Source organism: Pristis pectinata, chromosome 5 (assembly GCF_009764475.1).
Source record: "Pristis pectinata isolate sPriPec2 chromosome 5, sPriPec2.1.pri, whole genome shotgun sequence".
NCBI classification, from domain to species: Eukaryota; Metazoa; Chordata; class Chondrichthyes; order Rhinopristiformes; family Pristidae; genus Pristis; species Pristis pectinata.
This window is the reverse complement of record NC_067409.1, coordinates 51,485,722-51,507,649: the sequence shown is the minus strand read 5'-3', so window position 1 is coordinate 51,507,649 and position 21,928 is coordinate 51,485,722. Positions and strand designations below refer to the sequence as shown.

General features: G+C 40.2%; 1 protein-coding gene across 1 annotated transcript in view; it reads left to right on the top strand.

The window, feature by feature from the left end:
• LOC127570200 (ATP-binding cassette sub-family A member 13-like) overlaps positions 1–21,928 on the top strand; it is a 201,406-nt gene that overhangs the window by 115,464 nt on the left and 64,014 nt on the right. The window contains exons 28-33 of the mRNA XM_052015468.1: positions 3,269–3,449; positions 4,696–4,835; positions 7,537–7,647; positions 8,785–8,875; positions 10,221–10,397; positions 18,884–19,196. Of these exons, the coding sequence (XP_051871428.1) occupies positions 3,269–3,449; positions 4,696–4,835; positions 7,537–7,647; positions 8,785–8,875; positions 10,221–10,397; positions 18,884–19,196 (1,013 nt within the window). The remainder of the gene's footprint in view (positions 1–3,268; positions 3,450–4,695; positions 4,836–7,536; positions 7,648–8,784; positions 8,876–10,220; positions 10,398–18,883; positions 19,197–21,928) is intronic.

The window sequence follows — 21,928 nt, the reverse complement described above, 5'->3', positions numbered from 1 at the left end:
CACCGATCATAAGCCTCTGTCCTTTGCCTTCTCCAATGTCTCCGATCCCTGGTCAGCTCATCAGCAGAGACATTTATCCTACATTTCCGAGTTCACAACTGACACCCAACATGTCTCCGGAAAGGATAATGTCATTGCTGATGCACTTTCCAGACCAACCATCCACAACCTATCCTTGGGTGTCGACTACACGGCCCTAGCTGACGCACAGCAAGCCGACGACGAACTGCCCAGCTACAGAACCGCAGTCTCGGGTCTGCAGCTCCGCGATTTCTTGGTTGGTCCAGGTCAGCGGACCCTACTTTGCGACGTTGCGACTGGTCAGCCCCGCCCTATAGTCCCTGCAGCCTGGCGGAGACGCGTTTTTGACTCGGTACATGGGTTGGCGCACCCGTCCATCAGATCTACTGTCCGACTGGTCGCCAGCAAGTTTGTCTGGCATGGCCTGCGCAAACAGGTCAGTGAGTGGGCCAGGACTTGTCTGCACTGCCAGACGTCAAAAATCCAGCGACACACCAAGGTCCCACCACAGCAGTTCGAGCCTACCTGTAGGAGGTTCGACCACATACACGTCGACCTCGTGGGCCCTCTGCCGGTTTCAAGAGGAGCTCGGTACCTCCTTACCATCGTGGACCGGTTCACGAGGTGGCCTGAGGCAACCCCCCTGACTGACATCACAACTGATTCCTGCGCCCGGGCGCTGCTCACAACTTGGGTCTCACGTTTTGGCGTTCCGGCCCACATCACTTCAGACAGAGGCACCCAATTCACTTCCAGTCTCTGGGCTGCATTAGCGAACCTGCTAGGGACGCAGCTGCACACCACCACGGCCTACCATCCTCAATCAAACGGGTTGGTGGAACGTTTTCACCGCCATCTGAAATCGGCCTTGATGGCCCGCCTGAAGGGTCCTAACTGGGTTGATGAGCTGCCTTGGGTCCTGCTCGGCATACGCACTGCCCCCAAAGAAGACTTCCGCACTTCGTCAGCTGAGCTTGTATACGGGACGCCACTGGTTGTCCCCGGGGATTTCATACCTGCCCTTCGGGACCAAGGGGAACAACCCCCAGCAGTCCTACAAAGACTGCGCGAGAAGCTTGGCGCCTTGGCCCCGATTCCCACCTCACGGCACGGTCAAGCCCCATCCTGCCACCCCAAGGAACTACGGGACTGTAAGTTTGTTTTCGTTCGCAGGGGCACACCTCGGGCGCCGTTGCAACGACCATATGAGGGACCGTTCCGAGTCATACGGAATAACGAATCCACTTTTATTTTGGACATTGGAGGCAGGGAACAGGTTTTCACGGCGGACCGCCTCAAACCGGCCCATGTGGATCTGCAACAGCCTGTCGAGGTTGCCACGCCGCGACGCAGAGGCCGCCCCCCTAAGCGGCAGCTGGCACAGCCCACGGACCTTGGGGACTGTATCGCCGGTTCTGGGGGGGGTTGTGTGGCGACTCACCGTCTAGTCGGGCGAACCGGCTCGGCAGTCGGGTCGCGCGGCGTCGGAGCGACAAGGCCCAAGATGGCGGCGGGCCTCATCTTTCCGAGCGACAGGGAGAACCCGCGCGCGGGAAAGTCCTGATGACGTAGGATTTACGTCATTGCCGGTTGTTTTGGGTGGGAACATTCTCCCTTAAAGGGCCCGCGTAAGGCGGGAAAATAAACCAGTTCTGTTCGGCAATCCTCCGAGTAGAGTCTTGTTTTATTCCGCGGTAGCAACCGCTACAAAGCTGAGTCAATTCTAGATGGTTGAAAGAAAAAATTAGATTGAATAGGACTTGATAAATTAAATTTATTCAATCCAAGAAATTTACAAAATTGAAACCATATCCGTATTGTATGTTTAACTATTGGATTAGTCATTTGTTTACTCAATTTAGTAAGTGCAAAAGGGAATGAACCTCCTAAAATAGAAACTAATGAAAATCCTTGCACTGATTCACACTCAAGGTGTACCCAACAGGGACAATGAATTGCATCTAAATCTTCATATGGAAATTAAGTATCTAATATTAATTGCCCAATAGTAACATCTAAAATTAGACAAAGCCATACCACCATCCTTTTTTAATCTTTGTAAATATTTCTTACTTAACCTTGGGTTATATGAAAGAATTTTGGAATCAATAGTGTTGAAAAAGGATTTCGAAATAAAAGTTGGAATCGCCTGAAATAGATATAAAAATTTTGGTAAAATATTCATCTTAACTGCATTAATTCAGCCAATCAATGATAAAGAAAATGGGGACCATTTAGTAAATAATTGTTTAACATAATTAATTAAAGGTAAAGTTCACTTTAAGTCCTTGTGATTCACAAGCTTCTAGAAGAAGAAATTCCTCCTCATCCTGCTTCTAAGTGACTAAGCCCTTATGCTGAAATTATGCCCCCTCATTCTGGAATTCCCACCAATGGAAATAGCCCTCTCAGGATCAATTAAATAATCTCATATTCTTCTAAAGTCCAATAACTATGGGCCTGTTCCTCTCAGCCTTTCCTCATAAATTAATCCCTTTGTTCTTAGAATCAATCTGTTGACTCTTTGCTGCATTGTCTCTGACATGTTTTAATGAGATTGCTTCTCATTGTTATAGGATATAGACATGTTGTGTTCATTTCTTCCTGATACGAGAGCCACCTCAACCCAGGAATCAATCTTGAGTGAAACTTCGCTGCAGTGCCTCAAAGATGAGAATATTCTTCCTTGTCTACACGCAGAACAAAACTGTCCCCTTTCCTGTTCCTGATCTCATTCCCACTTTTACTCAGCACATCTGTGCTCTTTAAGAGTATAGTGCAGTATTGCTTTAAGCAGTTGGTTCCCCAGTGTCCTGATTTATAGCCAAGCAATCTTCCTTTGGAAATTTACAATTTTGAGGCAGCTCTTTACAATTGAGGAGTTCTAAAACAAGAAATTATCCAGACTAGCTCTCTCATCTGTTGCCATGGGTATGTCAGCATTTGGTTTAACAGAAGAAGAGCTATTGTTTCATCATGGATAATATGTTTTCTCTTGATTTAATAATGTTTTGGAAATAGCTTTTCTACTGATATGAATGAACAGGTCTCACTAAAAGTGAACTTTAAAATAAAAGAATAACTGATCTAATTTTGAAGGGTCTAACATACATAAAACATAGACAACAAAAATAAGAGAAAACACTAAAATGTTCGTCTTTATAAAGGCCTTACATATGACAGTACTTATCTTTTTATTCTGAGGGTGTGACAAGTGACTGACGTTATATTTTTTCAAAATATTTAGAATGTTCAAGCAAGGTCATTGGGAATTTCTTCCTCCAAAGCTCGGGAAGCCATCTTCAAAGGAATTTGTAAAACAAAATCTACCAGCCTATTTGGTGAAGGCTTGGCATTCTCAGAACTCCCTCAAATTGAGGAACTCACTGAGGAAGATTACATCAAATACAAGATTCCTACAAATACCAGTAAGAAAAACATAGCTATATAGAGGACTAAAACTGAATTTAAATCCTGATGGTATGGCATGTAGTTAGAACCACCTCTTTCTATTCAGATTAAAAGGCTTTATTTCATTCTGTTAAAAAGTAAATTTTACAATGGTCAAAATTAATGGTTGAGAATTGTGTGGAAATTAAACAGGCACTGGATTAACCAGAGTGATGCCAGGAATGGAAAACAATAATTGTATAGTAATGGTGAGGGCAGGCTACTGATAGGAGAACCACAGAGAAGGCAAGCACACGATTAGAGATAAAGGATATAATGCAATGAGAGGGACAGTCTTCTGAAAGGACATGGATTATTCATGTGTTACTTACACATTTCTGGCAGGATATACATACTCATTGCACCCAGTCCCTTTATCTGAACCACATACGTTTCCAGTAAGTTATTATCAATTTCAGTATCCAATTGATCACAGTAATAACTAGTGTATCAATTTGTGGTCAGCAGCAAAGAAATTACATTTACCTGTGATCTCAAACAAAAACTCCTTACAAAGAATTATGGACCTTTGTGGCAAGAACTTCTATTTGTCCAATATCCATCAGTTATGAGTCCAACAGGATCCTCAGCATCTAGCAGCTATGAAACTTTAAAATAAACATCATCAAGCTGGGTGAACAGAGAATCATGGTAAAGATTCACAGTATACCAGAGAGCAAAAAGTATAATATTTAATTAATTTATTGTACATTATAGAGTGCTAAATGAAGAATGGAATGTACATATATGATAACTGTAGAAGTTTATATACATTTGAGCCACTTAAAAATTATATTTTAGTTCAAAGTCCAATATATTTTCAAATACTTATGTGAAGAAAATATAATATGGATATATAAAATATTTGGAATCACTTCATTCTGTATATTCTTTAGTACACTCTGAAGTAATACAGTTAATCTAAGGAGAGTCCTTCAAAATTTTGATTTTATACACATAGATGTATTAAGAAAATAGACTTCATTGGTAATAGAATAAATGAAGTGGAGGCAGAACATTTGGTTTAATTTTTGAGAGAGGACTGACTGGCTAAAGAGATCAGAATTATCTGATATTTATCTGATAAGTGCCAAGATTTTGGAGTTTTTCTATGGATTTTAGATGTGTGCTGGATGTGTAGTCAATTGAAACTTCAGATTAATATAGTGAGTTGATGTGAAAAGTGAAAAGTTCACTAATTCTGCTTTTTTATTGCTATACTAGCTCCTTACTGCTTGGAATTTTATGAGGATATTGTGAAGGCACCAAATGGGCCTTTGTTGTGGACTTTCCTGAAGCCATTGCTACTTGGTGAAATACTGTACGCTCCCAATACACCAGAAATCCTGGCATTGATGGATAAGGTGAGGGGATACAATACTCTGGGAATCTTCATTGTATTCTGCTTTTGACATTTGGGATAGATCTTTATGTTATGCAGCAATGTCCAAAAAAGTAGTACTATAGATAAACTGAGAGTTCAGGAGGGATGAAACTTGGCTGCAGTTCATTATTGAAAGAACATTTTTAAAAAATGCAGATGCTAGAAATCTGAAACAAAAATATCTTCAGAAAGTTATCAGTTCCTTATCACCTGAATTGCAGAAACTAAAAACCTGACCCCTACATTTGTAAAGTTGTCTTCACTAATTGCAAGTACCAACTGCTTGTCTGTTTCTTTCAGTCTACCCATCTTGTCATTGATGCTGATAATACACTTACTTTAATTATGCATGCAGTATCTCTATTGCTAATTTAAATTTCATAGTTGAGAGAAAGCATTGATAACAGACACATTAACTGACTGCATGTATCAGCACAGTTAGTATTTAAGATATTAAAAACAGAAGGAGACCTGGCTAAAATGGATAGTGGATCAGGATGTGTGATTAATTCATGCCCATTGATTGCAATTCAGGCACCACTGTGCTGTTTTCTCATGATAGTAGCCAATCTGTATAAACCATGCTTTTCATTAGGTGGATCCAGCAGCAGGAACTAACATCGTGAGTGATAAGCTCTCGCTAAATCTAGTTTGTGTCTCTCACAGCTAGTCAGCACATTATTATTGGAGGTGCATTTTGGTGGATGAAATGTTGGCAGTCTTATAGCAAGTGATTTTGACATGGGAAACATTGAAAAATCACACAACGTAGGAGAGAGTTAGTTCTTTTCAAATGCTGAACCGGCATTGATAGCAACAAACAATCTGCTTGAGGAAGTCAGCAATTCGAGCAGCATCTATGGGAGGAAAGGAATTGTCGATGTCGAAACCCTGCATCAGTTCTGAGAGTGAAGAGGCGAGATGTCCAGTATAAAGAGGAGAAGGGGAGGGGTGAGAAAGGAGTCCGAGGTGATTGGTGGACTGAGGAGGGGTATAAGATGACAGGTAGGTTGTGCCAGGTAGTGGAGGGGAGCAGGAATTGAGTTGGGAGATGGTGGAGGCGAATGATAAATGGAGGCAGACAAAGAGAGAGAGAAAAAAAATTATGTCGACAATTCCTTTCCTCCCACAGATGCTGCTTGACCCACTGAGTTCCTCCAGCAGATGTTTGTTGCTCCACATTCCACCATATGCAGTCTCTTGTGTCAGGCATTGAAAGCAAATAGAGAGAGGTTGGGTCCTGAACTCCTGGACAAAATCCCATAAGAGTGATCAAGGTCAAAGAAATTGACTTCTAATGCTATTTCTGACCAATTGCATTACTCGCATAAGTGGCTGTAGTCTGGAGTAGTTGGTTGTGGGGTACAGATGCAAGCATTGCTGAGAGAGGACAAAACTTTCTCACTTTATAATGTTAGTGGAAACCTCCAGGCAAGTGATAGATTGGGTAACAGCTGTGAACCACATTATACTGCTGCCATCAAAGCCTCCACAATAGAGCCAGCTTAAATGATCGACTTCCACATGGCAGCAATGAGAGTGAGAACTGACATGTTAATTCTCTGAGCTTGAAGAACAGCAGTCTGATATTGGGTGACAGCAAGTGAACACTTACTGGAGCTGCATGATTCTCGACTGAGACACAAGGACTTTGAATACCCTCTGTGCTGTGCCTCCCTGGAAGCAGAAACCTGCTGTATCAGCTGCTACAATGTGGAAGTGTCCTCCGTGACTGTAGACCTCTTCCAGAATTCAAATGATGCATTCCAAGCTCCATGTGAGCTTCTGTGCAAGACTAGAGATGAATTACCCCATACTCCTCAATATCTCAAGTTTCAGCAGGTCATCTATTTTATGCCTTGGTAAAAGTTGCAAGTTTGAGCCTTTGTTTTGTTTTTCTTCAAGAGCACAGTTCAAGCTCTAACTTACTATTGCTAGTAATGTTCTAACATTTATGCTTCGTTTAGACTTCCAATGCACTTAGTGAAGAACTTATATTACCCCTGTTTGCAATAGTTTTCAATAGGCTTTTGGGGACTGTGGAAAATGGGGGCAGCTTTGGCAAACACCCTGATATTCTATGGGCCTGGGTTAATATCCCTGCTCCTTCTGGTCCCACACAGATCTTAAATATAACCAAAACACTTTTAGTGAGAATTTTTGGTAGATACTTTAAAGATATCTGTTATGACCTCTTAATGACAGGAGAATTAAAGCTGATATATTATGTTTGTGTTTCACCCATTTCTGCACATAAGTTGGAGCTGGTGTACTACTATCCATCTAGGATCCTATTTTGGATATCTAAACAGTCTCCTGCCTGTATTGGATGCAGATGTTCTACATACTGAAAATTGGGTAAACCAGCACACAAAGGTCCACTCTGAAACAAGGTGGGAAACTCCCAGCTGCCTTCTAAAAGTCGACTGCAGTCACCAGACTGAAACCTAACATATACTTGGTTTCTCTCTGCTCAGACGCTGCCTGATCTGCTGAGTACTTCCAACATCTCTGCTTTTATTTATTGCTAAAAGTCAACTCCTCCACCCTCGACTCATTACTGCCACGAGATTCACAAAATCTCCAAGTGTATCTTGATCCTTTAACTGACTTCATATTACAAGTTTCTGAACTGTGTAGTTACAATTCTTGTCATTGTTTCTCTTCTGTATTTTATCCAGGCTGATGGATTACTGAAAACAGTTAAAAACCTGAAGTTCTATTCAGAAGCATGGCTGGAAGCTGCAAGTATTTTTGAAGTTCCGGAAAACTCTATGTTAAGTGAACTTCAGGCAAGTAAAAAATAACACCACTCTGATTATTTAATAGAAAAGAAAGGGGAAGTGTTTGTTTGAATATTACATTAATATTTCATAATCTTGTAACTTACCTTGAGTAATAGTTTTGAACAGAAATTTTGTTCTCAAAGCAGTCAAAAAACTAATCATATGTTGTACATAATGTTAATTTGGTATGTGTATAGTATTTTAGAGTACTTCAGTACAGCAAATGTCATACAATAGACAAATGCAATCGTTATTCTGTATCAATAAAATCATGTAATAAAAGTGAAATGAATAACAAATTAATCATTTTTTGGGTACATAAAATGTGTTGGATATCAAACCAGGAGTAGAAATATATTCTTGGTCTAATGCACCATGCAACCAAAGATGAATTTCAACTCTAGCGAGAGTATTGCTTTTTTTTCCTAAGTGCTTTGGAATCTTTTTGAGCCATTAGAAAAGCCAAGCAGTACCTCAACATAATGCGGGCATATTTTCCTGATGTGTTTAAAAAAAACTTCATATTTCATTTTCTCATTTATGTTATATACATGTTGCATCCTTGTGATCAAATAGTCCTCTGATTATTCTCCAACACAGTATAATTTCCTTTACATTTTTGATTTGTTGTATTTTGATTGCAGTAACAGAAATAGTTTGCTGCAATTATTTCTTATATTTCCTTATAACATAGAGTTTTATAGCAAGCTGTTTCAGTCCATCGAGCCAATGCCAGCTCTCAGAACAATCTCATCAGTCCCCATTCCCCCACACATTTCTGTAATCTACTCTGTCTCACATACACATCAATTCCCCCAGATTCTCTTGCCACCCACTTACACTAAGGATAATTTACAATGGCCAATTAAACTAACAACCAACACATCTTTGGGATATGGAAGGAATCCAGAGTGCTCAGAGGAAACTCACGCAGTCATAGGAAGAACATGCAAGTTTCACATAAACAGCAACAGAGGTCAGGATCGAACCCACGTTGCTGAAGTTTGTGGCACTGTGCCACCCTATAGTTTACTTTGTGACTGTTCTCAATGATATCTTCTTATTTAATGAAACAGTATGTCAATTTTCATATCCATTTGAGGCAATGCATGAATGAGATTAACATAATTTTTTTTGTTGTAGGAGGCTTTGCAAAGCAGTTTTGTACGCAATTTCATTAAGAGCCAACTGAATACTGATGTTGAACAACTTTTGAAAGCATTACAAGATTATGGTACAGTTCGGATTTTGTGGCTCTCTTCATTTTGTGCTGTGTTGCCTGCTTGTATATTTCTATACCATAACTCAAGGGTGAATTTTATTCTTTTGATACTCCACCTCTGAGGAGAGTGAAACATATTGCTGGGATGTTTGCATACCTTTCTGTTGGATCTAAGTTTTGGGCTGTCTTAGAATCCCTCCAGTCCCTGCGAGGTCCTAGTCCAAGTGATAGTGTTAAGTTTTATCAGGCACCCATTATTGGGATGATGTATGGAGGGAAACAAAAGCAAGAAGTTAAAATTTTGATCCTGTTAGGATTTTGGGGTTATTTAAAGGGAAAGTAATGTGGGGTTCTTCCACAGATGGGGCAGAAAGTGCCTAACAGAGAAAGAAGGCACATAGTTTGTGAGGTGGTGTGCTCCTTCAGCTGCTTACATGGGGCTGCTGTGTGTTCCCAATGCATGGGCTCTGGATTCTCAAAATCATCCCCAGTGTTCTTTTTCCACTTCGGTGGACGTGGGCCAAAGGTTTCCAGGTGTCAGCGGAGATGCTATATTTCTTCAAGGAGGCTTTTTTTCTGTTTGCCTGGTAACCTCTTCTGATGATGGAGCTTGGAATAGAGTGTCTGCATCATGACACTAGTATTAGCATAAGAACAACATGGCCTGCTCAACATGGCCAACCGAGTGTAATTAGAATCTGTGTTTTAGATATTGGCCTGGGAGAGGACACTAATGTTTTTTTTCGGTTATCCTTTTAATTGAATTTGGAGGAGTTTGCAGAGACAATGCTGGTAATATTTTTCTAGTTTCATGAAATGCCTGTTTTGGGTAGTCCAGGTCTCGGAAGCATATAGGATGGCATGAATCACTGCCATAAGTTTGTGCCAAAGCTGAGATCTTGATCTTCAACTCACTTGAATGACTTAATTTGTAAGTGCATCTCCATTGAAGTAGGTGGGTGTGGGGCAGGCTATAAAGATGGTGGAGTGGACCAGAATGTTTTTTGCTTTATGCCACTTCTCAGATGAGTTGACTGATATCAGATGAGGTAACAGGTACCATAGTTAGCGATGGAGAACAAAACCCATGCCGGTTGCTTTTTCAACAATTCCTGCTGAAAGTATGTGTGCTGGTGTCCTTTGATGTCAGAATCAAGTTCAATCTTAGCTTTATATTATCCACAATGTAAATACTATGCCAATATTTTACAGCTTCACACATTTAGAACAAGCTTTTAGGAGCTGCTCTGAAGTGCTGTTCTGCTATAACAATCAATGTTTGCAAAGCAGGAAGAGGAGAAAGAGCATGATATTCTATTAATATCAAATCTAAGCATGAAAACTTCATATTTTTCAGAAAACATGAAGGAAATGACGATAAACAACCCAGTTGCAAAACAGGTCACTGTTCTCTCACAGTTGATGGTTAATGTCTCATCCTGCATATCAATTGAACGCTTCATGCCTATGGAATCAGAAGAAGACTTGGAGAAAAGAGTGCATGATCTCATGAGAGATAACACCTTCCTAGCTGGTAAGTAGATTGCCATTGTGCTATTTTTCGCCTAAGGAAAGTCAGAGGAACTGGGGGTGAAAGCTTTAGGATTTTATCTGATTTTATTCATTTTTCCAGTGGATTCTATCCTCTGTTAATTCCTTTTATGATTGCAATTAAATTTCATGTAGGTAAAAGCTAAAGGCCTTGAACCTATAATGTGGGATTGAAACAACATGTGAATGTATAACGTGTGTGCATATTTTCTTTAGTATTTTTAAAGAGATACTAACTCAATTACAGTAATGAGTTAGTTCCTCCTTTTAAATAGCAGAAAGGGGAACTATCTCCCCCCCACCTTCCTGTGCCATGAATTTGGCAGCTGCTGCCTTCCCCTAAGAAGCCACTTTCTTCTTCAATACCACAGTGGCATATCTTATAGAAGGAGATGGCCACAAGAGATTCCTAAGCCTCCTGTTCTTTTTCTACTCAGTCTGGCAGTCACCCATTCCCTTCCTACCTGTACAGTCTTTCCTTGTAGTGTGACCACCTCATTTAACGTGTTACCGACAGATACCACACATTTATGGATGCTCGACAGTGAATCTAACCGCACTGCAGCTCTGTATTGCAGTTATCTGCAGCCGGACACATTTTCTGTTAGTTTTAAACAAGGCTCTTGGTTAATTTTATATAATATATAATTGTATAAAGGCACTGGTCTCACGTCTAGTAGTATCTGTATGAAACCATTTATTTTTGCTAACTGAAATCTATATCTAAAGGTAGTATTAATTGAGTCAAAAGGTTGTGGGATCAAACCATATTACAGGACATTGAGTTAAATGGTCCACAAATTATGGTTCTGTAATGCCCATTGTTTTTGAACTGTTATTTCTGAATTGGTTCAAGTGTGATGAATGATGAGAATGCACATTTGTGATGTGGACCACGCTGATTGTATTATTGGTAAGGGCATCAGTGTGTGTACTATTAATATTCACTGGAAATATACATAATATGCAGATCTTGTTGTCAGGTAGGTGGAATGCTGATTTGACAGCTGTATAACCAAATTGTAACTCCATGCTCCAGCTAACAGCCTCCTTTAAGCTCAACAAATCTTAACAAATGTTCAACACCAGGAAGGACACTGTCCCTCACCCCAACCAGCATCATTGGAAGGAATAACAATCTACCTGCCAACAGATTGTCAATTGATTCCTCTTGTCTGTTGCTACAGTTCTATTAAGATTTAATGTATTCTCGAGTTTTAAAACATTTTTCCTGAGGTCTACAATGAATGGTGAGCCAGGTGCTGGAAACAGGTGCTGATATGGCTTGCTGACAGGCAACAGTAGGAGCACTAGTGGAATGGCTGTGGTAGGATCACAAATATTGTCGACCCGAGAGACTGCTGTCCGCAGAACAAAGCCCATTTGAGCATCAGTATCTACAGTGAGGATGGGAATAGTTTGAGCAGCAGTCAATTGAGACTCTGCACAACATGTGTCTGTGAGTCCATCCCTCAGCAAATTCTTCATTTCAGTCTTGCTGTCACCCTAGACTGGCAAGAAGTTGAAAAGACCACCTGCCATCTGAAAAACAGCAAGAACTCGGCAGTAGACAGTATCTCTGTTGAAGTTCCAAAATTTGACAGAGAGGGAGTTGAGACATAAATTCGTGGCCTCATCTCCCTCATCCAGGTCGAGACAACATGTCACTGAACCTTGGGCACCATCTTCAAGAAAGGGGAGATTTGGAGGACAGTCTCCTCCAAATGGCCAAGAAGCCACTCCTCATATCACACTGAATTCCATCCATCTGGACATAGGGCATCAATCATACCGGTGCCCAAGGAGACTAGGGTGAGCTGCCTCAACAACTTTCACCCAGTAGCACTCACATCTACTGTGATGAAGTGCTTTGAGAGGTTGGTCATGGCTAGAATTAACTCCTGCCTGAGCAAGGACCTGGACCCGCTGCAACTTGCCTACTGCCACAATAGGTCTACAGCGGACGCAATCTCACCGGCTCTCCACTTGGCTTTGGAGCACCTAGACAACAGCAAAACATACGTCAGGCTGTTGTTTATCAATCACAGCTTGGCATTCAACACCATCATCTCCTCAGTACTAATCAACAAGTTTCAAAACCTGGGTCTCTGTACCTTCCTCTGCAACTGGATCCTTGACTTCCTTATTGAGAGTCCACAGTCAGTGCAGATCAGGCGCACCTCAAGGATGCATGCTTAGCCTACTGCTCTACACTCATGACTGTGTGGCTAGGCACAGCTCAAATACCATCTATAAATTTGCCGATGACACCACTATTGTTGGCAGAATCTCAGATGGCGATGAGGTGTACAGGAGTGAGCTGGATCAGCTGGTTGAGTGGCGTCACAACAACAACCTCACACTCAATGTCAGCAAGACCAAGGAATTAATTGAGGACTTCAGGAAGGGGAAGTCGTCATTGAGAGGTCAGCGGTGGAAAGAGCAGCTTCAATTTCCTGGGTGTCAGCATCTCAGAGGATCTATCCTGGGCCCAACACTGACGCAATCACGAAGAAGGCATGCCAGCAGCTCTACTTCATTTGGAGTTTGAGGAGATTTGGTGTGTCACCAAAGACTCTTTCAAATTATACAGATGTATGGTGGAGAGCATTCTGACTGCATCACAGCCTAGTATGGAGGCTTCAATGCGCAGGATCAAAAGAGACTGTGGAGGGTTGTAGACTCAGCCAGCTCCACCACAGGCTCAACCCTCCCCGCCATCGAGGACATCTTCAAGAGGTGGTGCCTCAAGAAGGTGGCATCCATCATCAAGGACCCTCACCACCTGGGACATGCCCTCTTCACATTACTACTATCAAGGAGGATGTACAGGAGCCTGAAGACCCACAATCAATGTTTCAGGAACAGCTTCTTCCCCTCCACCATCAGATTTCTGAACAATCCCTGAACCCATGAACACTACCTTATTATTCCTCTTTTGCACTATTTATTTATTTTTGTAACTTATGGTAATTTTTATGTCTTTGTACTGCTACCACAAAACAACAAATTTCACAACATATGTCAGTAATAAACTTGATTCTGATTCTTCAACAGAGAAAACACAGGAAGCAGTATCAACCATAATAAGTATCTTTTTTGACCTCAAAGAGTTTAGCTCTGTCAATCAAGAAGAAATGCAGTGAACCCTCCACAGATTTGGCTGCTGTCAGAAATTCATTTCTATTATGTCTTCTGTAACTCTAACTAATGGGTCCATCACTGACTCAATCCCAGAGCAGACTGGTGTCAAGCAAGTCTGTATCAGCACTCCAACACTTTTCTCAACCTTTTGCAGCATTATTGCACCTTACCTCCAACAAACCTCCCGTACACTTAATATCCACAAGAAATCATCCATCCAACACTGTGCAGCACTGTCCTCAGACAACAGAGGTCTATAACATGTACCATTTTCCTTGTATCAGGAGTCACCTCTTGGCAAAGACAGACATAAGTGAAATTCACCATTGCATTCAGTGCACCAGCTCAGTCACTGGGCATCTGATGAAAAGAGTTTTTGAAGATCGAAACCTCAACCCAGCACTAAGCTCATTATTAATTGGGCAGCAGTGATCCCTGCCTACCTGTAGGCTTCTTAGGCTCGGACACAAATTTTTGTGCTATTGTCTTGGAAATCAGATTTGAACTCACCACCTTCTGACACTAAGGTAAAGTTGCTACATCCTGGGCCACAGCTGAAACTTAAGGAGAGAGTGTTAGCTTCGAGTGGAGTATAAAGCTTCAGTTTTTTATCGTTGACTTCAAATCCGTGTCTTCTGCATTCTTTGACACCAACACCCTTATACGTGAGGCAACTGGTGTAACTTGTGCAACAACTACGCACACAAGTGTTGTCCCTACATATTAGGCCACTTCTAATTATTTTACCAAAGTGGCCATTCTGCATGACTCTATATAGTGAGTATCCTTACACTATTCAGTTTTATCAACATTCCACCCAGTCAAGAACAAAATGTTCACCCAAACCGAATAGAAGGTGGGAAACTGGGTGCAAAAAGAAAGATTTTCTTACAGAATCAACAGGAATCAATCTCTTGGAGCTTCAGGAAAATGTCACAGGTCAAGGATGGTTCAACAGGTTTCAGATACTGACATTTAAATGCTGTTGTTATCAAATATAATATGGATCTTGGGCATCAAAAGAAGTCGTGAATGAGGTTAAAGCAGTTTTCCTGAGCCATCATTACAGCTGATAAGAAGCTTGAAGGAACATTGGAGTACATGAGGTAGTACTTCAGTCAATCATGAATGACAGGCAATAGAAAACAGTTGTGGGATTTTCTATAAGTTAAAAGTAATAAAATCCCTGTATGTTGCAAATGTTCCTTTAGGACATTAAAAACTACTCACATTGTAAAGTGATATAATGATGACAAATCGATCCTGGTATATTGTGATGTAGCTTGGAAGACATTTTATTGTTATGATGGATAGTATCACTAACAGTGATTATAAAAGAGTCAATATACTTGACAGGAATGAATTATATTACTACTGTGATAAATGGTTTTATTTACATTTCTGGCAATAATAAGGTGCATTTTAGAAGCTCATTCTGTAATCAGCATATCCTGATTACTAAACTATGATCACAAAGCTTTATAAAACTTTAATCAGATCACACTTGGAGTATTGCGTGCAATTCTGGTGACCCCCTTATAGGAAGAATGTGGAGACTATGGAAATGGTGCAGAAGCGATTTTTACCAGGATGCTGCCTGGATTGGAGGGTATGAGCTATAAGGAAATGTTGGACAAACTTGGGTTGTTCTCACTAGAGTGTCGGCGGCTGACAGGAGACATGATAGAGGATTTTAAAATTATGAGAGGCATAGATAAGGTAGACAGTCAGAATCTTTTCCCCAGGGTAGAAATATCAAACACCAGAGGACATGCTTTTAAGTTTAGAGGGGGTGAGTATAAAGGCAATGTGAGAGGCAAGTTTTTTGCGCAGAGAGTGTTAAGTACCAGGGATAGTAGTGGAAGCAGGCAGTTTGGTGGAGTTCAGGAGGCTTTTAGGTAAACACATGAACGTGAAAGGAATGGAGGGATATGGATGATATACAGGAGGAGGATATTTAGTATAAATTGGCATCAAGATCGGCACAACATCATGGGCAAAATGGCTTGTCCAGTGCTGTTCTAAAGCTAAAATAGTTACGCTAACATTTCAATCACTCTAAACCCAATTAATGAAGAGTTTTGCAAATATTTATACTTTCGCAGCAAAACACTTGTTATTAGGTTGTAGTAGTTGTTAAGTTTGTAGTACTATTCCTATTTTCATAAAATATTAGAATTTAAAACATAAATTGCAAGTGTTCAAAACAATTCAAATGTCCATCTTCAAAAAAATTAGTTTATCAAATGCTGTCATTTCTATACTGGACAGTGGTGAATTAATAGCATGTCATAAAAAGCTTCATTGTTGAACATCTTGATATTTTATTCCAGTGAGAAATCATTTTGTGAAGTTAGAGTAAATGTACAAAATTATTGTTGTTTTACATTGTGAAGCCCATGCAGGGATTAAGCAGAACATAGAACATTTGTTCTAATAATAAAAATACTTTATAAAACTTTTTTTTTAAAGTAGTAACTTCCATGCAGCAGAAAATAAGTTACATAACATAAAGGAAACATATTCTCAGTTTTCTCATTTGAACAAGTCAAGTGATTTATTTTGGCCATCATTTGGAATATTACTTCATTAGATCAATCTCTTCCAAGATTAGAAAACTCCAGTCAATATAGCACTTATGAGCTCCGCAGCAGTAAATGGGTGATACAGAGATGGGGCACTGCATTTCCTCACTTCTTAACATCTAGAAAAACATTGTTAAAAATTAATATACTGCCAAGGCTGACAAGAAGAAATCAGGAGAATACTTCAGATTATGATATCTGGGCTAATAACTTGCCTGGCATTAAATCTGTGATGTTTTGCTTTGTTAAATATGCTATTTCATTGAAAGTTGCTGTGGTTGTTGGTATATGCATTAAAATAAACCTTTAAAACTGCATTAAAAGAGGCCTGAAAAGAAGAAAAATTGCAGATGCTGGTCATCTGAAATAAAAACAAAATGCTGAAAATATATGTCTGCCAGCATCTGTAGAGAGAGAATGACCTTTCACTGGAAAATGAAAAGTGAGAAACAATTGTGTTTTAAATTGTGGTGAGGGAGAGGGACGGAGAAAACAAAGGGAATATCTGTGACAGGGTGGAGACCAAGGGTGACACAAATGTTTTTGGTGCTAAATGCTTGTTAATGTTAGCTAAACTGTCTGGAGGAGGTATAAATAGAGGGAGATCAATGAAGATAGGGGAGAGAAAAACAATGCTGGAACTGTGAGATGAAGAACACAGCAGTTGCTGGATATCTGAAATAAAAGAAAATTCTGGAAATACTCAGTAGAACAGGTAACATATGTGAAGAAAGGAAAACTAAGCTAATGTTATAGGTGGATGACCATACATTAGAAATGGCCAGTTCTGACATAAGCAGGGAAGGCTAGATATGTGAAATTGTTGAATTCAACAATGAATTTGTTGTAGTTTGATGGAGTTTAATCCAACAAATGTGAGTTGAGGAACAATGGGACCTTGAAGTACAAGTCTATAGATCCTTGAAGGTGGCAACACAGGTGGATAACGTGATTAGGAAAGCATATGAGATACCGGTCTTCATTAGTCGGGACACTGAATACAGGAACAGGGAATTTATGCTCCAACTTCATAAGATCTTGGCCAGACCTCAGCTGGAGTTTTGTGTGTGGTTCTGGTCACCATCCTACAGGAAGCATGTGATAACACTAGAGAGGGTGCAAAGGAGATTCACCAGGATGTTTCCTGGAATGGACAGTTTGGTTAAGAGGAGAGACTGGGGAAGCTAGGTCTGTTCTCCACAGAGAGGTTAAGCAGGTACATGATTGAGGTATATAACATTATGAGGGGTATAGACAGGGTAGACTGCAGGAAACTTTTCTCCATATCAGAGGTAGATAAAACTAGAGGATATAGATTTAGGGTAAGGGGGAAGAGATTTAGAGGGGATATGAGGGGTACCTTTTCTATTCAGAGAGTGTTAAGTATCTGGAATGTACTGACTAAGAGAATGGTTGAAGCTGGGTCACTGACAGCATTTAAGAAGTTTCTAGATGAGCACTTGAATCGCTTCTACTATGGCCAAGAGCTGGGAGATGGGATTAATACAGAAGGATATCCACTGGCTGGAGTGGACGAGTTGGGTTGAATGACCTGTCTCCATGTTGTTCCATTCTATAAATCTATAACTGAGTCCTGAGAGTTGTAGTGTGCCTAGACAGGAAACAAGGTGCTGTTCCTTGTGCTTACAATGGGCTTCAGAGCAAGAGGCCAGAAATAATAAGGTCAGAATGGGATGGAGAATTAGTGACTAGACAGCTAGAAACTCAAGGTCACTCTTGTGGACTGAACAGAGGTGTTTTGCAAAGTGGTCACTCAATTGGCATTTGGTTTCTTTAATTAGAGGAGACTACATTGTGGGTACTGAATGTCACACACTAGACTGGATGAAGTACAAGTGAATTGCATTTTACCATATTGATGCCTGTTACCACATGCACACCTTTTTGTCTTTTGTCACACTCTAATGTCAAATGATTAAAAGCTTTTGCCCATCAAAAGTAACAGCATTCATTGAGAAGATGCCATGAACCAATAAATATGCAGAAATCAGTAATCCCCTGCTTCTTAAAAGAGTGCATTTTTTTGAGCAGTATGGTTTACCAGAATCGGTTAATTGTTGAGATCTTCAGGTGCTTATAAATTGTTCTCACTAAACACCGTGAAAATAATGATTTAGAATTGGCCTGATGCTTGTACTCACCACTTAGATACCTGTTGGGAAAGAGCTAGGTGAGTCAATTCAAGGATGGGCTTCACCCAGTTAAGCAACTGGGTAGCCAGAGGATTAGGTGAGTCAAGAAGAATTGGCCATTCTCTCTATTCTCAAAAAAAAACTGGGCCTTGTTCTCCAGCATCCCTCAGTAATTACATTTTACCTGGTATTGAAACCTACAATCAATGCAGGAACACTTTTATGCATATTTGTGCAGCTGTGGTTATTTCAGGTTTCTGTTGGGCAAGCTACTTTCTCAGTTACTGGCTAACTGGAAAATTACAGGCCATAAAGGGGATGACTGAATTGCCTCTGCTATGGAACTGTTGGTAAAAACCAAAGGATCACCAAGCAACAAAAAACCTAAATTGTTTCTTTTCCTGTAATTTCAAGCAGTGAATGTATTTAGTATTGAAATTTCTCATTCTCGAAGTGTACAAAACCGCAATTAGTAATTGTCAAAATAAACTTTGTAATTTGCAAAGGTATATAAAGTGTTCTGATGACTGATGAGAAAATACTTAACAGCCTCTTTCTAAGGATGTGTTGGCTTACTATCGTTCTAGGTGTATTATTTGACACTGATGACATTGATGGCAGCAACACTTCGAGAAGGGCGTCTTCCCCACTTCCATCCCAATTGAAGTACACTATTCGAACCAACATTCTGCACAGCATGCCCACTGATGTGCTTGAAAATCCCAAATGGGTATCTCAGCCCAAAAGTTTGCCAACAGACACCATCCGCTACAACCTTGTCTTTATTCCACTGCAAGATATGATTGAGCGAGCGTTCATTGAAATGCAAACTGGTCAAGATATTTTTGATCCTGCAGTACAGGTGGCAGCAATGCCATATCCCTGCCACAAGAATGATCAGTAAGTTGGCTGACACAGCCTTATTATTATATAGGAATTGTTACAATATTTGCTTATTTACAGAAGCATGCATCGTTACTTGATAGTTATTTTACTAGACAGGGTATTGCCTGATTGTTCACAACTTACCCATTTGGAAAGCATTTTACATTTTGTCAGTTTAAGAAAAAGTTTAAAACATAAGAAAGAAATGGTCAGGGAAGCAAAGATATGGTATTTTGTAATTGACTATTAAAGCAGATTGTTTTAAGGTGTGATAATGCAAATGGACTGAGGGAAAATGTGATGTTGACTATTGAAATTGCCAAAGTAGATGGCTGGGTGTACTGAAGGCTATCTGAGAACACCCTTGTGACTTATCTTCTGTTTGCCTGGTAATCTTTTCCCATGATAGAGTTTGCAGTAAAGTGTCTGCTTAGGCAATCTGGTGCCGAGCATGTGTCTGATGTGGGCCAGCCCACTGGAGCCAGTTCAGTGTAATTAGAACCTCTCTGCTGGGGTGTTGACCTTTAAGAGGGCGTTGATATTGGTTCACTTATCCGGACATCATCAGAAGCATTTAAGAGGTAGGATTCACTGCCGCATGGTAGACCATGAGCTTTGTGCTGGGTTTGAGGTCTTGGTCTTTAAAGAACTTTTTCCTCAGACATTCAAAAGCTATACAGTTGCACTGAAGACAGTGGTGAATTTCATAATTGATCTCTGCCATCACTGACAGATGACTTTCAAGATATGGGAAGTGGTCCACATTTTCCAGGATCTTATTATGGAACCTTTACTGTTGTAGAGGGGTTTAGTGCAGCAGGACAGGATAGTAAAGGGCCTTCGTTTTATGTGCAAGGCCAATAGTCTCATTTCAGAGTCATAGAGTCCTACGGCACAGAAACAGATCCTTTGGCCCACCATCTTCATTCCAGCGTTTTCCTATTTGCCCATATTAGGGCCATATATTTCTTTGCCTTTCCTATTTATGTCTCAGTGTAAATAAATGCCTCTTAAACATGGTAATTGTATTGGATTCCACCACCTCCTCTGGCAATGAGTTCCAGATATCAACCACTCTGTGTCGAAAAAAACTTCAGATCCCCTTTAAAACTGCTTTGTTTCAGTGAACGAGCTCGTGATGACTTGAAGTTTAACTTTGCGTTTCACCTATGATCATGTAATTTTATATATTCTCATGTGTATCTCTTGTTGGAGTTAAGTGACTTATATGTACACTTCTCATTTTGTCTCTTATTTTCACAAGGTGTTCAACTGTACCACTTAGACACTTCAGGTTTGTTTGGTGGTATTGGTACATAAGCTCTATCACGTTATCTAAAATTTTCTCCCTGGCTTGAATCATAATTTTGTTTCCACCTCAATTGCTTCTCTTCCACTCTCTCTTATATTTCCCCTGTCTTCAGTTACTGATGTAATGATATCAGTATTGTTTCAAAATATAGCTGGCACAGCGGCACAATTGGTAGAGCTTTGCCTCACAGTTCCAGCAACTTGGGTTCAATCCTGACCTCCAATGCTGTCTGTGTGGAGTTTGCACATTCTACTTGTGACCACATGAGTTTCCTCCAGGTGCTCTGGTTTCCTCCCATATTCCAAAAATGTACAAGTTGTTTGGTTAACTGGCCACTGTAAATTGTCCCTGGTATGTTGATTAGTGGTGGAATCTGGAATAGGGTGTTGTTCAAAGTCGGCAAGAACTCGATGTTCAATGGCCTGTGTCCATGCTGTATCTCTCCATGGCTCTTTGGCTCTATATGACAAAAACCCAACACCAATACCAACCTACCATTGTACTGTAGTGTCTCGGAATGATGTATGGTCTGCAGTGTTTTCAAGTTTCCTTGGCTTCACAATAGCTTTTCTTTGACTAGTTGCAATTTATTTTCAGATTCTTTTGGCCCAGGATACACTTCTTTCTCTAAAAAAAAGTACTTGTTTATTTTAATCTTTACATTTATGTTCATGTCTGCCTGAACACATTTAGTATTTGAAGTTTTTCTTCTTCAGTATGTATGGTTGTTGGCATATATTCTCAACTGCATAGATAATTTTACCTTGCTCATGGTGAAGATTTTTGGTAGTCTTACATATGAACACAGCCCCATTGTATATTAATTGTCAAATGTTGCTCACACTCCTTATCCACATTCAACTTACCTTAAAGAAGGTAATAGGCATGGTTTGTCATCATTTGCCTGGTTTAATGTAATCCTGTAATCACCGCATAGTTGGACAGTTTTGTTTGCTTTAGGTACTAATCCATTTGGTGTTGCCAGTCATTGTAGCTTGCCTTTGCTAGAACTCTGTTCTGCTCTAATCTATCTTCTCTTCCTTTGTTTATTCAATGCATATGGGACAGTTTGAGGTGAGTAGTGGATTGGTTTTATTCCTGGCTTGAAATGAACATAGGCACTATAACCTATAGTACCTGCATAGTTATCTTTGAGCATCTCTACATATATCCAAGCATAATTTTGAAGTATTTCCCGCCAATATACCTTCAATTTTCTGATCCAGTCCTTGCCCATCAACATTGGTGCCATTGGTAATAATATCTGCCAACAACTGTGTCTCACTAAGTGTTTTATCTGATCCAAAATTTTCAATATTTAACTTGAATATGTTTTTGATTTTTCTGCACTTTTCATCAGTGATACTTAGCTGAACTTGTATCCATGCCTAATTAAGCAGTCTTCTGCCATGACAATGTTCATGTTGATGCAGTG